Source organism: Gordionus sp. m RMFG-2023, chromosome 4 (genome assembly GCF_954871325.1).
Source record: "Gordionus sp. m RMFG-2023 chromosome 4, tfGorSpeb1-WG-v2, whole genome shotgun sequence".
NCBI classification, from domain to species: Eukaryota; Metazoa; Nematomorpha; class Gordioida; order Chordodea; family Parachordodidae; genus Gordionus; species Gordionus sp. m RMFG-2023.
The window spans coordinates 27,463,358-27,479,281 of NC_088778.1; the positions used below are offsets into that span (position 1 = coordinate 27,463,358).

General features: G+C 25.9%; 1 protein-coding gene across 10 annotated transcripts in view; it reads left to right on the forward strand.

Moving 5' to 3' along the window:
- The window catches only part of LOC135928094 (3',5'-cyclic-AMP phosphodiesterase 4C-like), a 55,146-nt gene that overhangs the window by 30,322 nt on the left and 8,900 nt on the right, over window positions 1–15,924 (forward strand). For 8 of the 10 annotated variants that reach the window (XM_065464433.1, XM_065464436.1, XM_065464434.1 and 5 more), the window contains exons 3-4: window positions 12,880–12,981; window positions 15,517–15,563. In XM_065464433.1, coding sequence (XP_065320505.1) covers window positions 12,880–12,981; window positions 15,517–15,563 — 149 coding nt within the window. Of the gene's footprint in view, window positions 1–3,859; window positions 4,291–12,879; window positions 12,982–15,516; window positions 15,564–15,924 lie in introns of those variants that run through there. The other 2 variants (XM_065464429.1, XM_065464430.1) reach the window with 1 other exon arrangement.

Below are 15,924 nucleotides of genomic sequence, written 5' to 3' on the forward strand. Positions count from 1 at the left end.
ATTTAATCACATCCCTTACTTTCTAAAATAAAAAGCTTTTTTTAATCCTTAATAATATGCAACAACTATTAATTTATTCGACTATGTTTGTTCTAAAATTTAAAATTGGCTTTTTTTATGATAAAATGCTGTTAATATTAAAGGTAATTTTTTTAATTACGAGATAAGACATCTTGTTTTGAGCCGATTTTTAAAAACGGCTAACTCAATATTTTTACCATAAAAATATTGTCTAAACCTCGAGATTTCGATAATATATGTCTAGACCTTTGTTCCTTCTATGAGCAGAATCTTTAGACTTGCGTAATATTTTTTTGTAATAAAATATTGAGTTAGCCGTTTTTAAAAATCGGCTCAAAACGAGCCGTTTAACAACACCAGACATAAATAATCAAAAAATTTTTTTTAGTTTTTTTTAAAAAATTTGTTTCGAATAAAAAAAAAAAATTTAAAATTATAGTATTTTAAATGTGGTTATTAATGAAAGCAGTAAAACTAACAAAATATTGATTAATTTTGTTTTAATTTTAGTTTAATTTTTTATTATAAATATTTTTTCCGATCGGTAAAATACATTTTTTTAACTTTAGGATTACATAGAAACCAATATTATTCATGTCTAAAACACCCATCAATTTTTACCTATATTTTAAGCTGTTGATAAAAAAGATAATTTTTATGGGGAGAATAAAATTTTAAATTGAAGACTAGATTAGCTCACCATATAAATAATCTCTGTTGTTATTTGTAAACCAATAAAAAATAATAAAAGTAATAATTATTAGAAGAAATTATCATTTGATTAGTTAATAACTTAAAATAAAATAAAATTATTAATCAATATTTTCTATCGTGAATACTGTCAATTTGAACAATAATCATAACTGTTTTGAGGTATGACGATACCCGTGTAGGTTAAATATGCTGAAAATTTCACTTATACATAAACCCGGATGGATATTTATATTGCAAAACTCAGCGCAATTGCTATCTTACATCATAGTTTTTTTTAAACATTTACTATCATAAAAATATCGAAATATCACTTAATAATCATATCTTTTTTTTTGTAATTAATAATATCACTATTACTCATATTGTGTTTTGTGTCAAATTACATCATTCCCCGAGGGAGTCGTTCTATATTTTAATCTTTTTTTTAAACTTATAAAAAGTAAATTAAAAAATTAATAAAGAAATATAATTTCATGGTTATATGATATTGGTGAGATGTCACAACATTGCGAAACACATTTTGACAGAGAGAATTCTAGTAATATATACATATATAGTATCGCTTATAAGCGGAGAAAAACAAATTTATAAATATCAAAATTTCTCTCAAAATAAAAAATGTAAATCATTCATATTCTAAAACGAATAATATATTAGAACGAATTAATTAGTTTAATATTCGTAATTATACCAATCAAATGCGAATAGTATACTATCCGGTTCGTTAAAAAATCGAATACGACTAATTCATTATATGATTCAAATTCCCTTTTCGAATAGTCATATAATCGAATAATAAATCTGTTAATCTTCGGCTGAAATCTATGAATGCTTAATTTTTGTTCATTGCTACATATTTAAATTTAGCATACGTATATTCGAACTCTTGAGCAGACCTATTTTCTCAGGTCCGATTCAAGAAAATTAAAAAATTTGTTAACATGCTGAAATTACAATCAAGAGAATGTAAACAAGCACATCTTAAAATTATATAGTAATATAAATGGAGGATAGAATTATTTTCTAATACAATAATAACAACTAAAAAAACCCGAATCTAAATTTCAATTATAAAAATAAATCACATCTATTGTTGAATCTGTAAAAAGTAGCCGTAGTTTCGATAAAATTGAACTAAACTATTACTTTTGTAACAGAATGTAGTTTATTAATTATTTGTTTACTGTATTACATTTTTTTACTACAATTACAAATGTAGTTAACTACTGCTACATGTCAATAATTACCAATATCCTGGGAATCTTTAGAGTATAGGCTTCAATTATATAAAAGTTCTGGGAGAAAAATAACTGTAGACACCCGAGATCCCAACTAGGGGTTTTATCTACGATAGAAGATCTCTTTAGAAATCTGTCAATTTAACTTGCCAAGTCTCCATTCCTCCCTTAGATGACCCCAAAACATTTTTCTTTTTTTAAAAAAAAATATTATTAATCCAATTTATTTTAGAAATTTATTTTTAGTCATACTATTTTCATAAATAATTTTTTTATATATAAATATAGGTTTTTTTAAAATATAGAATGTATCTGTCATATTTTTACGGGATGTTATGTATATTACAAACCTTTTTAAATTGAAATTTTTATCTTCCATGGTAGTAATAACCTAATATGACTTCTTTTTCGCGACAAACATGAATTTGATATGGATAAACTCTATGTAATAACAACAAAAAATATTTTAATGAAAATGATCAATATTTTTTAAAAGTATAATATATAGAATTTTATTTTTATCGAATTCAATTTTATTTTACACTTATAAATTATGGCATTTTTATGAATTTTGTCGATAAAAATCTAATATTTTTTAGTTTTCTATGCCTTTTTTTTAAAGAAAAAACTTATAAATAAATAATATATTAATTTTCACAAAATGCAAGCAACAAAATTAAATCAATTTTCATGTGTGAAAATCAACGAAAATAAAGAAGATACGAAGATGGGGAATTACAATATTTAAAAACCTTTTATCTTCATTTTCAATTTTTGGGAGTGAATATATGACATCCCGTTCTGCTTTAAAAGGGGGGCATGTCAGGTGCTTATATGTGTTCAATTTTTAGGAGCGAACATATGACATCCCGCCTCTAAAAGGGGACATGTCAGATGTTAACTTTATATGTTCAATTTTAGTTTGGATATGACAGCCGTAACTAAAAGAAATTCTTGGTGGGGAAGGGGCTGGCTAAAATTTATTGCACATTTTGATCAGAAATTGCACATGTCAATCGGATTCGACAGGAAATTGGAAATTTTGAATAAGCAAGAATTATGAATTAGTTTATATATGGAAACATCACGGCTGAGATTAAGAATGCCTAGTTACTACTACTCTGTTATCTATATATGCATTGATCTTGCGCCTACCAATGATCTCATGTATTATTAGTGACTTTTCCGAAATGCAGATTGACTTTATTGTATGTTATTAGTTTTTTTTTTATTAGAGTTTAAAAATATTTTAATGCATAAATCTTTTAAAAAAATTATGAGATACAAATTGGCGTGGCTTATGCAAATTTAATATATATATATATATATATAATATATATATAATAACAATAAAAAACAAAAAAATATCGAGGTTTTGGATTGGAACGATAAAAAAAACAAATTTCAAAGTTATTGAAATTTTTTAAATATATTTTTATAATTAATTAATACAATTAAAATATCAAAGAAAAAATAAATTTGATCTCGAAAATATACCTAACCCTCCTCCTTTTTTCATCTATCCCCTATTATTCATATTTTTTTTCTTAAAATGTTATAAATAATCAAAATCAATAGAATCAATATTGTCATAAAAATATAATTTTTATAAAATTGGAGAACAAAAATCAATATATTTTATGTTTTATTAAAAAATATAAAAACAATAATTCAAATTTTTTTTAAAAAAAAATATAAGCCCTAAAAAAATGACAAAAGATTTTATTTTTGTTTTAAAAAAAATCTAATTGATTTATTGACCTAACGAAACAAAAAAAAATTTAAGATTCAATTTTTGACGAATTCATTTATAAAAATTAAAAAAAAAAACATATGATATATGATATTGAAAAGGATATTCGCGTACACATTGCTTGCTACAGATTTATCGTTATTCCCTGAATTAGAAAACGTTTATGAAGAATAGTGGAGGTATGGAAAGTGATTCGACCAAAGGATTCAGCAAAGATTCCCCGTATCGAACCTCATTTTTACATAAACGAAAACGATTCAATTCGGTTTTTCTCCCAAACGACAGAAAGCATCGTTCCAACCTTAATATTGACGATAATGGCGGCGACAGCTTTTCTCGTCAAAAACAAAAAAGTTTTAAAAATGCTATAAAAAATTTCACGAAAAAATTGATCGACGGAGAAAACAGGGGTGAATCATCTTTCAAAAATGAATCCATTGGCGAAGAACCGAATTTGGATAATAGATTAGAAGGTTGGGTTAATCTCGGCGGAAGTGTCACATTTAACAAGAATTCTTACGATGAAGCAGATAAGACTAACAGATCTTCCCAGTCTTCTGAATGGTATTTACGATTTATGTTAATTTATAATATTCTGCCCTCTTTATGAGGGCAAACTTAAATTTAATTCAATCAATACCAACCATAAAAATATTTTATTCTTTTTATTTCATAAATGTAATATATTTTTCATTAATATATTTACATTTCGGGTTAATAAAAAAAAATATTTCCCATCCATAAAATTGTAAAATTTAATATTTTGTTGTTTTATTCTTTTTTTTATTTTATTCAAGTAATAATTATTGATTAACTAATTAGTCAACCTTACTATTTTGAAAACTGATAATTATTATAATTGATATTAAATAAAATTATAAATTTGAATAAACAAATATCTATGTCTAAGAACCCTAAACTTAGACTCTCCAATGAGATTTTACTAAACTGAACCTAAACCGATTCAAGAATTTTTTTACGATTTTTCGTGGAATCATTTCTCGTGTAATTATTATTATTCTTGGAATCATTTTTATTATAATTTAATCCACATTTTGTATAAAATATTTTTTTTGGAATATCTATTGTTTTTTGTATTTTTTATTAATACTTTTTTAAAAAATTTAACAAAATAAATATAATAAAATAAATTATAGCTATTATTAATATAATAGTAAGTATACAAAAAATAAGTTAATTTAAAAAAATAAAGAAGAAATATCGCCTAAAACGGAGAAGAAAATTTGGAAGGAAGAGTAAGCTTAGGAAAACTCCTTGGAAATGAGACTGCCATCGAAGCTCATATAGCAGGCTTTAAGAATAGCTATGGCTAGCGTCTGTCTTAGGAAGAAGTCTTCACTAGGATCGTCTGAAAGCTTGCAAATGTAAGACCATAAATCTTTGAAAAAAGATGAGGCAAGTTTACTTAAGAAGGTTAAAGTGGTAGATATAATTGGAATAAAAAAAGACCTAAGAAAAAAGTACAAATTCATAAGGTAAAACACTATTATTAAATGTAATTCGCAATGCACTTTCAAAGTTAGACATAAAAAAATCTATATTTTAATTATAACATCTAGATTTTGGAAAATATCATGATAATTTTGCTTAAATAAAATTTTAAAAACAAATAGAATATTTAGAAGAAAAAAAATTATATAAAAATAATTTAAAAAAAAAATCTGATGTTTCTTAATTTTATAAGTCCGTATTTTCCTGGACTCCGAACCTTCAATCCAAACCTGATTCAGGGATTTTTCACTGAGACCCGAACCTGAACTTTTTCTAGGAGGTTCACAACCCTAAATAAAACATTTGTACACAATTCTACAGTGTTGTGATGATTTTATGAAACATATTTGACGATTTAATTTAAACACATGCATATATAATTATAATCTTTACAAATGTACAACAAAGTGGTTAATCCTAATCCTTAACAAATTTTTTTTCTATTAATGATTGATTAAAACACTTTTTTTTATAAGAATAAGTGAAGTGCTTGGTGAATATTTGTTTGAATTAAGCGATAGGGATAGATCATATAAGTGTTTCATTTATAAGGGAGGGGAGGGGGTATATATATAATTTTGAAAAAAAAAAATACAATATTAAAATGTAATTGATGTTGTTAAATGGCTCGATTTGAACCGATTTTTATAAACCGCTAACTCAATATTTTCAGAAAAAGTATTGCCTAAGCTATGAGATATCTCTAATAGATATCCAAACTTTCATAAAGGCAAAAAAAACGAATAGATAAGAAAACCATCGAAGAAACGAGGGATATTTTATTTTTAAATTAGGAGCATCACCGCTGATGGCGATATCCTATAAATAATTTAATTTATTTATGATACTTTTTTTTAATATTCTTTTTAAAATAAATTCAAATATAAAAAAAAGTTTAAAACATTCCCTATAAACTAATTTATACCAGATAAAACTCAGTTTAAAAATATTTTTATAATTAATAAATAACTACATTCATATCAATTTCTAATCGTAGTATATCTATTTGTATAAAACAAAACTTTGACATAGACACATTAATGCCAAGGCATGTTGCTGTTAATAGGATTGACAGGATTCCAATATAAAATATCATCAATTAATTAAATGATAGGAAAACGATTTATGCAATCTTTTTTTCTTGGTAACGATTTCGGATATCGTCGACAGCTCTTAAAAGGTCTTTTTAAAATTACAAATAATAATAATATTTTTAAATAATAAATGACCAAAAAATAAAAAGAAAGTATAGTGGCTCATTGTTTTTAAAAAATTAAATATTTAAAATCATTATTTTTCTCTACTCAGAACTTATAATTAGAACCTGATTAATCACTGTAACCTAAACGTTTTTTTTTTTTGAAATGAGAATTCGCAGCCCTGAAATAAAGCTACGAAAGAATTCGGTTTACATAAATTACCGCTGGAATAATTTTTTTGGGTCTTAACATTTTTAAATTTCGTAAATGTGTATTGGGCACTTCGACATCCTTAAACGTATGATGATATTTTCTCACCCCCTCCCGCCCTCAATATCCCCTGAAAATATACCCCACCCTCTCCCTAAAATCCCTACTCTCTCTCCTCCCCCTAAAAAATTCTATCCTACCCCCTACACCCCTTTAAAAAAATTCTTTTGGTCCGACTTATTTTTGATACTTATTTCTGTTTAGTCTAGACTTAACAGCTTTTGAACTAAGACACCCTATTTTGGTTTGTTTTAGGTGTTTGGTAGTATTCTTATTTTAAGTTTTTTTTTTCTCTTTTACTTTTAAGAGTGTTTTTAGTCAAAGCTATATAGCCGGATAAACAGCCGGCCTACTAATAAGTCGAATTAAGACACACCATTATGTTTCTTGAGATTACGAAATAGAAAATTATATATGTTTTTTTTTGGTTCTTTTCCTTACTTTCTTTCCATTTCCTTCTCTTTGCACCTTTTTATAATGATACAATTTATAGCAATTTTGGTTTAGTTCCACTCTCAATTATTATCTAAGTACAAGGTGTGTTGGTATTCTTGATAAAAAAAACCCGGCGTGTTTATACACCTCTTTATAGTTCGCGTCTTGCGCTCATTTCTGGGCAAGTCCTAGGCAAACGCGTCAAGATTCCGAATACGCTTAATTTTTCGAAATAAATAATAAAAACATATATTTTTAAGGCAATTTCCAAAATCTTTTTTTTAAAAAATTCGAATTGTTTTAAAACTTTCAGAAGTTTTAAAATTCTAATGAAATCGTATATTAAAAATTTAAGATTTTATTAAAATTATATATTATTGTTTCTATATAAAAACAGCTTCTTTTTTTTCTATAAAGTTTCAAAAGTTCGCGAAACGTATTTTTTGATAATTTTTAACCTTAGCCTAATAAAAGAAAATATTTCAATATTTTTTTATATATAATTTTGAAAAAAACATTGAAATATTTAATAATAATTACAATACACATCCATGTAACTAATAATGAATAAATTATATGATTGTTTAATTATAAATGAGAGTTTATTTTACTATAACATAAAAATAATATACAAAATAACTTAGATGATATAAATCAATAAAATCAATTTTATGATTATTAAATTTTATCACAAGTGTTTTGTGTTGATTTAATGTTTCCTTATATTATTTACTTCAATTGATAACTTTAGTAATCGTTAAAATATTTAGTGCCCACTAATTGAGCGTTTGCGTTTTGCCGTATACCTTTTTATTAGAAAAAACCTAATTCATCCCTTGTTTATCAAAATTTTAACTAAGGCCTCATTTATAGTAAATGTGTTATGTTCAAGCGTTGCGTCAGCGTTATTACAAAACTAAGCCAATATTTAGGTATTAATTTATAAATATGAATGATAAAATTTGAAAAAAATATGTTGCGATGGGTTGATAAAAAATATCGAATACGATTATAAAGGTAATGGCATTGGCGTACGCAGCGCTAAAAAATGCAGATGCCGGATTATTGTTAATATTATTTAATATTTATTCCTATCTCATATATATCTATATATTTAATTACATTTATTTATCACATTCATCTACTAAGTTATTTTATCAATTAATTTCGATTTCAAGTTTTCCTTGGCGTAATTTACCTATTATTTTCAAATTTTAGTGGCGTAACATTTATCTATTTCTAGTCAAATAATAATTATCTCTGAAATTCCTTGTCCAACAGGGAGAAAGACTGCAAGCTTGTCCAACGAGATCGAGTCTCCGCCATCAAGCAGTAACAGCTTTTATGGAGTTAGAAGAGCCTATTATTAATGCTATTACTGAAATATCACAATGGCTTGAAAGAAATATTTTCTCAGAAGCAGGAAAATTATTGGATTCAATACTTATTTCATATTTTTTTTCTCATTAGAATGTATTATTGAATTATACAACTATTTTATGTAATACTTTTCAAAAACATAACATTGACTTGATTAAGAAGATGAGAATAGCGGAGAGCATTTTATTAGAACTTAAGGAAATTAGAGCTAATGTTTATAAAGAATTTCATATTTTATATGTTATTGCTGAGTCAAAAGCAGAGCTATACGTGTTTAATATTTGTCCCCCTCGACTTGCAGCAAGCAAGCTCATCGTCAAAACATTAATATAGGATCAGTAGAAGAGTATTATAAAACAAATGTCTCCTCTCCCAACCTTTTTCATATGGTGATAGAAAAAAAATATAAATACAGTCCCAAAAAATGCTATGGATGCTTGCATTATTTCAAACACATTTTAGATTATACTCCCAATGTATTAAAATGGTTATATATATATATTAGCAGCTCTTTAGTAAATTAATGAGAGAACATTCTCTTTTTTAAGAAGAATAACAGAGCATTGCAGAGGTACCATTTGCAGGACACGGCCCAGATTTTTTTAAAAAAAATTTTCAGGCCCGGCCCGGCTTTTTTGAAAATAAATTATATTTATTTTTGATTTTTATAGCTAATAATGGCGATTTCAAATATTTGGTTATAAAATATACAGCTTGGCCCTTATATTTTTTCTAAAAAAATTTTCAGGCCCACATCGGGTGTTTTTTTTAAAAAAAATTACGGGCCCGGCCCGGGTTTATTTAAAAAATTAAAATACGGTCCGGCTCGGGGGCCGGGCCTGCAAGTCTGCGAAAAACATACCTATGAAATACAACATCTGAAAGTAGATTGAATGATTTGGATATTTTGAATATTCATAGGCATTTAACGCCAAGCAAGGATAGATAATTGAAAAATTAGCTCAAAACACACAAAATACAATTATTCCTAAGATACTTTTTGTGTTATAATTTATATTTCCAACATTTAAATTTTTTATACTTTATATATTTTTAAAAGCTCAAAAAATTCAAGTTTCAATTTTGGGTCATTTAAGTGATTCATATCGTAGGTTATATTCACTTTATATTTTATAATTTACATTTATTTTATAGTTTTTCAATGCCGGTTTATATATATAATTTTTTTAATTCACATTAGTTTAAAATGTGTATTATTAGTCCTAATAAATTTATGCTTAGTGTTTTTAATTAACAATAATATTTCTTAAAAATTTTATTATCCCCCACCCCCGACCAAATTCCTGCGTACGCGCCTGGGTAATAGTGAATACGATAAAAAGGTGTATGATTTTTCTTAAATATTATATAATTAATTATCCCTATTTTAGCTATATCTTAAATTAGTTTTAAAACTGAATCAGCTGTAATAACGCTGCTTTAAATAACACAACGCTTGAAGATAATGCTTTTACTATAAACGCAGCGTAAGTTATGTAAAGAGAATTTGTTTTTTTATGCCTTCTTATTTCATTAATTTCTATTCCATTTTAACCCTTTTCACCTCTCTTTAAATTAATATGATGCAACACAATATTTAATGAAAAAAACACAAAATGGACGATGCATCAAGTGGATCCATTTTACACTATTGTCACCTTATGGAAATTCGCTACAATATCTAATTTCATTTAAACATAATTGTACGATTTGCGATTCAGAATATATTATCCTTAGCAGATATATTCTCATGAAGCTTCTATAGGTCATAATTGAAATATAATTATCAAGGAACTGAAGCTTAGAGCTCCGATAATTGCTGTAATTGGCCATCTCTTCTTAACACTTAAAGAGTTCAATAGTGTCCAATGATAGGAATGGGCTGATATTTATTTAATCTATTCGCCATCCAAATTTGTAATTAATGAAAGAATAACTATAAAAGATTGGGTTATAAAATTGTTATAGATATCGGATATAATGAATTCGTTTTTAATTCATATCCAGATTCACTGGATACGAATTTAGCAGACCAAATTCAAGTAATTTAATGTATTCTGGATCCTAAATAGATTACCAAAATTGCTTATCACGTGGTCTCCAGCTGATTTGCATTTAACTAAGCTTTAAAATGTATTATTATGTATGAATCGTCAATTGTGATTGTGAAGAATAGTGTATTTCTTAAAATTAAATTTTTTTTTATATGATATTTTCATTTTTAATGTAATTACTAATTATTGATAAATATTTATTTATATATCAAAGATGAAAACATTTATTATTTTCTATTTGCATTACACGATTTAATCTTATTTCTAACGAAAATATATCTATTATTATTGTATAATAATTTAAAGAAAACAATTAATAGAAAATTAAGCATAATCGTAGCCAGGATTTTGCTAAAGAACTATTGGGTGTTTTTCATATTTTTAATAAGATACTTTTAACTGTATTTAAGGTAAATTAAGAATCTGTCTGTATCTAAATTCTTTTTTTAAGGAACCTGCCCAACTCGACTTTTTATAATAAAATATATTTGAAATTTAATGAAATCTTCCAAGGCGAAGAATCAAAATAAAAGATTCAAAAAGCCTTAAACGCCCCCCCCCCTCCATGCAATGTCTCCTACTTCAACGATGACTTGGGAGAGACTTGTCTATCTATATACAGATACCACATTTTTGTATCTAGATGCCTTCTAAGTTGCCTTTTATCGGATTATTAAAACTTTAAATACAAATCAGTATATAATGAAACAAAAGCATTTTAATAATTAATATAATACATGTGATATTAACCTGGGGAGGGGGCAGTAGGTAAGGAATCCATAAAGCTTGCTGTAAATTTTAGCTGTCAATTTAGATAGTTAGAACTGGTTAACTTAGGTATTACGATTCCTTCTCGGAATTCTCAGTCTTAATTAAGATGCAAGTTTCCCAAGATTTTTTATAAGAATGTATCACAAATGGAATAAAAAAATTTCCCGGGAAGATATACAGTTTCTAATAAATTTCAATATTTAAAAAAAAAAAATTGTTGAAATACCAAACTAAATATTCTATCCATTAATATTTGAAAATATCTATATCTGAATTTATTTATATTAATTGCATAATGCTCCAAAAAAATTAATTTTTGCATAAAATATTATTCTATTCTAATAGTGCTTCTAAATTGAGAGTTTACGATACATGTTGCGGATTTAAAAGAAATTTAAGGAAAAAAAAACTTACGACAGCCTTATTTGAATTGAGGCGATTTTTTTAAAGATACGTTTCTTTGGCGTAACGATTTAATTAGCGACAATTTAAACGATTATCATTTGTAATGAGTTATTAACGTAATCGTCTAAATTTCAAGTGGGAAAGTATTGTGAGGCTAGCAAGGTTCCTTTTAAATTTTAAAATTTCTAAATTTAATTTTTTATTTTTTGTTTGATCAATTGTTTCTCTATATGAATAAATATTACTAATATAATATATTATAAAAGAAAAGTCATGCATATAACTATTTTTTTTCTAAGGCAAAATTATAGGCGACAAATATTAAAATATTTAGGAGAAAAATAAAGGCTAAAGTAAAATAGTAATCAGAAACTAGGAAGGAGAAGGAAAGAAAGTATAAGGAGACTTGGAAGATTATTCGATATGAAGGGAAAAAACTTAGTTAGTTAGAACTGCTTAAATTTGGAAGAAACTAATATAAATTAAAACGCCTTAATTTCTCCGGCAAGCGCCTGAAAATTGAACCGAAATGACTTAACGAATAATCGCGAATAAATTTAAGAAATTGGAAAATTTTAAATATATAATTTACCTAATGTAAAATATATTTAACTCACGTACTAACATATAACTAAATGGTCTTTAATTATATTATGACTTATCCTTAGACGTTTTTTTTTAATTGAACCTATAAATCGGATATAATATTTTATCGCTAGCAATGATATATGACTCTAATGTACTAATTTCTACACACATCATTTTTTATATTAATGTGTATTTACTAATTGAGCGCTAAATTAAATATACTAATAAAATATTTTTTTCTGTCAATTCGAGAAACTGTAGACATAATGTGGCGAAAAAAAGAAGGGAGGGGGTAATATAGGGTTAAACCTCAAACAAATCAAAATTTGAACTGTATTAAATATATAAATTTTTATTCTAGTTTCCTAAAAAAGGTGGAAAATGTATTTTTTTTCAGTTACATATATAATTGTCTATCATGTCTTTTTATTTTATTTTATATTTTTTTTAGGATTAGTTCTTAAATAATTGAATTCTCATAGCTATCGTTTATTTATAACTTAAGATATATAATTTATCAAAAAAAAATTATTTACTAGCCACGGAGAAGATATAATAGTTACACCATTTGCTCAAATTTTAGCCACATTACAGAATATTCGAAATAACTTTACAATGCTGAACAAACTATCGAAAGACAAGTAATAGTAAAAAAAAATATTTTATAAATTATATAATTTTAATTTAAAAAAAAATTATTTTTAGCAATTCGATAAATATATTAACCCTTTAATATTCTAGTGTGTGGATAGAAGCTACACCAAAGTTTAAACAAAGCAAAAATATATTTATTTAATATGATTATAATCTTAAGATTGATTGAATTTTACCTAAATTAGGTGCTAAATAGGGAACAAAGTTAAATTAATCCCTACAAATGTTTAAAAAAATTGGGGTTCTTTAGCACCTAATTTCGATAAAATACAATTAGATAAGTTAAGGCCTTAGATGTTACCAACGGGCAAGTGGCTATCTTATACATATATGTACACACTTACTAACTCTTTAGCCCATGTCAATTCTTAGTAACTTATTTTTGGATAAATATATCTAATCATGGCCATCTCATATTATATATAATAACTCTTAGAGGTCTGTACGGGTTCTTAGCAAAAAAATTTGGGAGCTACGGGCCAGGCTGGATAACTTGTGTTTAGAACACGATTATTATGAATAAGAATTGAAGATGACCAATTAATTTATTAAAATAATATAAATCATTTTAAAATAACATAAATAATACTAAAACGTAAAATTATAAATCAAAAATGTGAAGTAAAAATTTCTCTTTTCTTTTTCTTGAATTATTACATTTTCGATCTCACTATTTATACTAGTACTAAAATTTACGTACCATCAATAATTATTTCATATAATTGTCATTTTATTTGCTTGCAATTTAAACCTTTCAATTACTTTTACAATTCAAACATTTCAATTATCCTTATAAATTTTATATTCAAACTAACTGTTTTATAAATAACTTTTCTTTTTCAATACACGTATTTGACACCCCTTCCCTTAAATCGCCTAAATCCATTCTGAACAGCCGATAAAAGATTTTTAAGACATTGAGCTGTCTCAATCTTTTGTGAAGGCAACTCCTAAATACTTCTTTTGTCCCATAATGTCTACGATAACGATCTCTTATGACGATAACGCTCTCGTAACGATACCGACCTCTTGTCATGATAAAAACAGTACCAATCTCTTGTAACAAATACAATTTGTAAAGATAACGATTTCTTGTAATAAAGATCTCTTATACGATACCCACTTTTTGTATCTTAACGAACCTCTTGTAACGATAACGATTTTTTGTAATTCTAACTATAGCTACTAAAATTTGCTCTTCCGTTTCTTCTATGACCCTTTGCCTGGATATTGATACGATTGTTTCTTTATCTTGATTGATCTTATTCTTTGTCTTAAAGGCTATGGTCATTTCATAAATCCCCTCTCCCCCTTTTTTTTAGAATCTCCTATTTTGGGTTAATAAGACTGAAGTTTTAGGTCCATAACACATAAACAAGGTATCAATTGTTTAGAAACACAAGTGATTATTATGAACAAGAATCACTTATTAAAAACACGCCCCATGCTTTGCATCATTGCCTTCCCATATCAGGCCTTAGCCCATACAAAGCTTTGATAAAATATCTTTATAAATGATAGTTTACTATTATATATATTTTTTATAATACATTAATTAAAAATAATACTCCGAAATATCAACCCAGGTTATGTTTATAAAATAAAATTAAACTTTGGCAAACAAATTAAATTATAACCTTTATATTTTTTGACCTTTCTAAAATTTATAAAATATTATGTTTTGTAGGGTTCAAAATATAATTATACATGCACATTTAAATGTAACAAAAAATATTAGAATTGAATGGTAGGAATATTTTTTTGCCATTTCACTCTTTTCAAAGCATAAGAAGTGAGAGCTATTAAAATGATCTTAAATGGTTTATTTCTTGGATATAAATGCAAAAGATATCTTAAAATTTAGACCATTTACTGCCGGTCAATTTTACCCGTAGAAATTTTCGGTCCCGGGGTAGGCATAAATCTATTTTATTAAAAAAAATGTTTTATTTATTCCTTTTGTATTTTTTTTTTGTAAAATGATTGATTTATTGTTTTATTATCATTGTTTCTTTGTCAATTTTTTATGTGTATATCATATTATTCCATCTTTAGATATTAAAATGTGACGTCATTACCATTTGCCTTTTTATATTATATAAATTCAGTACATTTACCTGGGATTAGTTTAGTTACCCCTTTAAGTTGGGTATAATTTACTCTAATTTTTTTTTATGTAATTACACTTATCAAATTTGGGCTGTTAATAATTCGGGCAACTCCCTAATTTGACCACAAAATTTTGTTTTCCAATAAAATTCCTCTTAATTTCTAAAAGTCTTGATAAATTGGGTAACTGTCTAAGTTAAGCAGACATTTTTAGCCGCAACGGTGATCAAATTAGACAGGATTTGCTGTACTATTATTATTAATTTTTTTTATAAAATATTATCTTTATTATTTTATAAATATTAAATGATAAATAGAAATACTTACTTATATACTATACATTTATTTTATAATCAAAACCTAAATTTCGAATCCATAATTAAAAATGTTATATATATTTTATGAAATCCTAGATCCAAAAATGCCTCAAAAGATTCGCAAATTCCTCATATAAACTCAGGTATAAATCATTTTAAATATCGATACAAACTTTTTGTTGTAATATTTTTTTCTCCGTGGTGGTCAAGGAGTTTTCAGATTTTGGATATCTAAGCATCTCATAGATGCTAGATATTTTGCCTAATGTAGATGAAAATTTTTTTAATCCAAAATAAATAAAGATAGGATAAGGAAATATAAATAAGGAAAGAAGGAATGAATAAAGGATATAAAAAAGACAAAAAAATATCATCGGATTTTTTTGTAAACAAGTAGAGGTCTTTCAGATGGCAACATTTTAAGGTCCGGCCGGTACCCGGCCCGGTTTATACCAATTATGATGAGAATTTAGGTACAGGGGCCTGGCATAGCAGATCTCTATA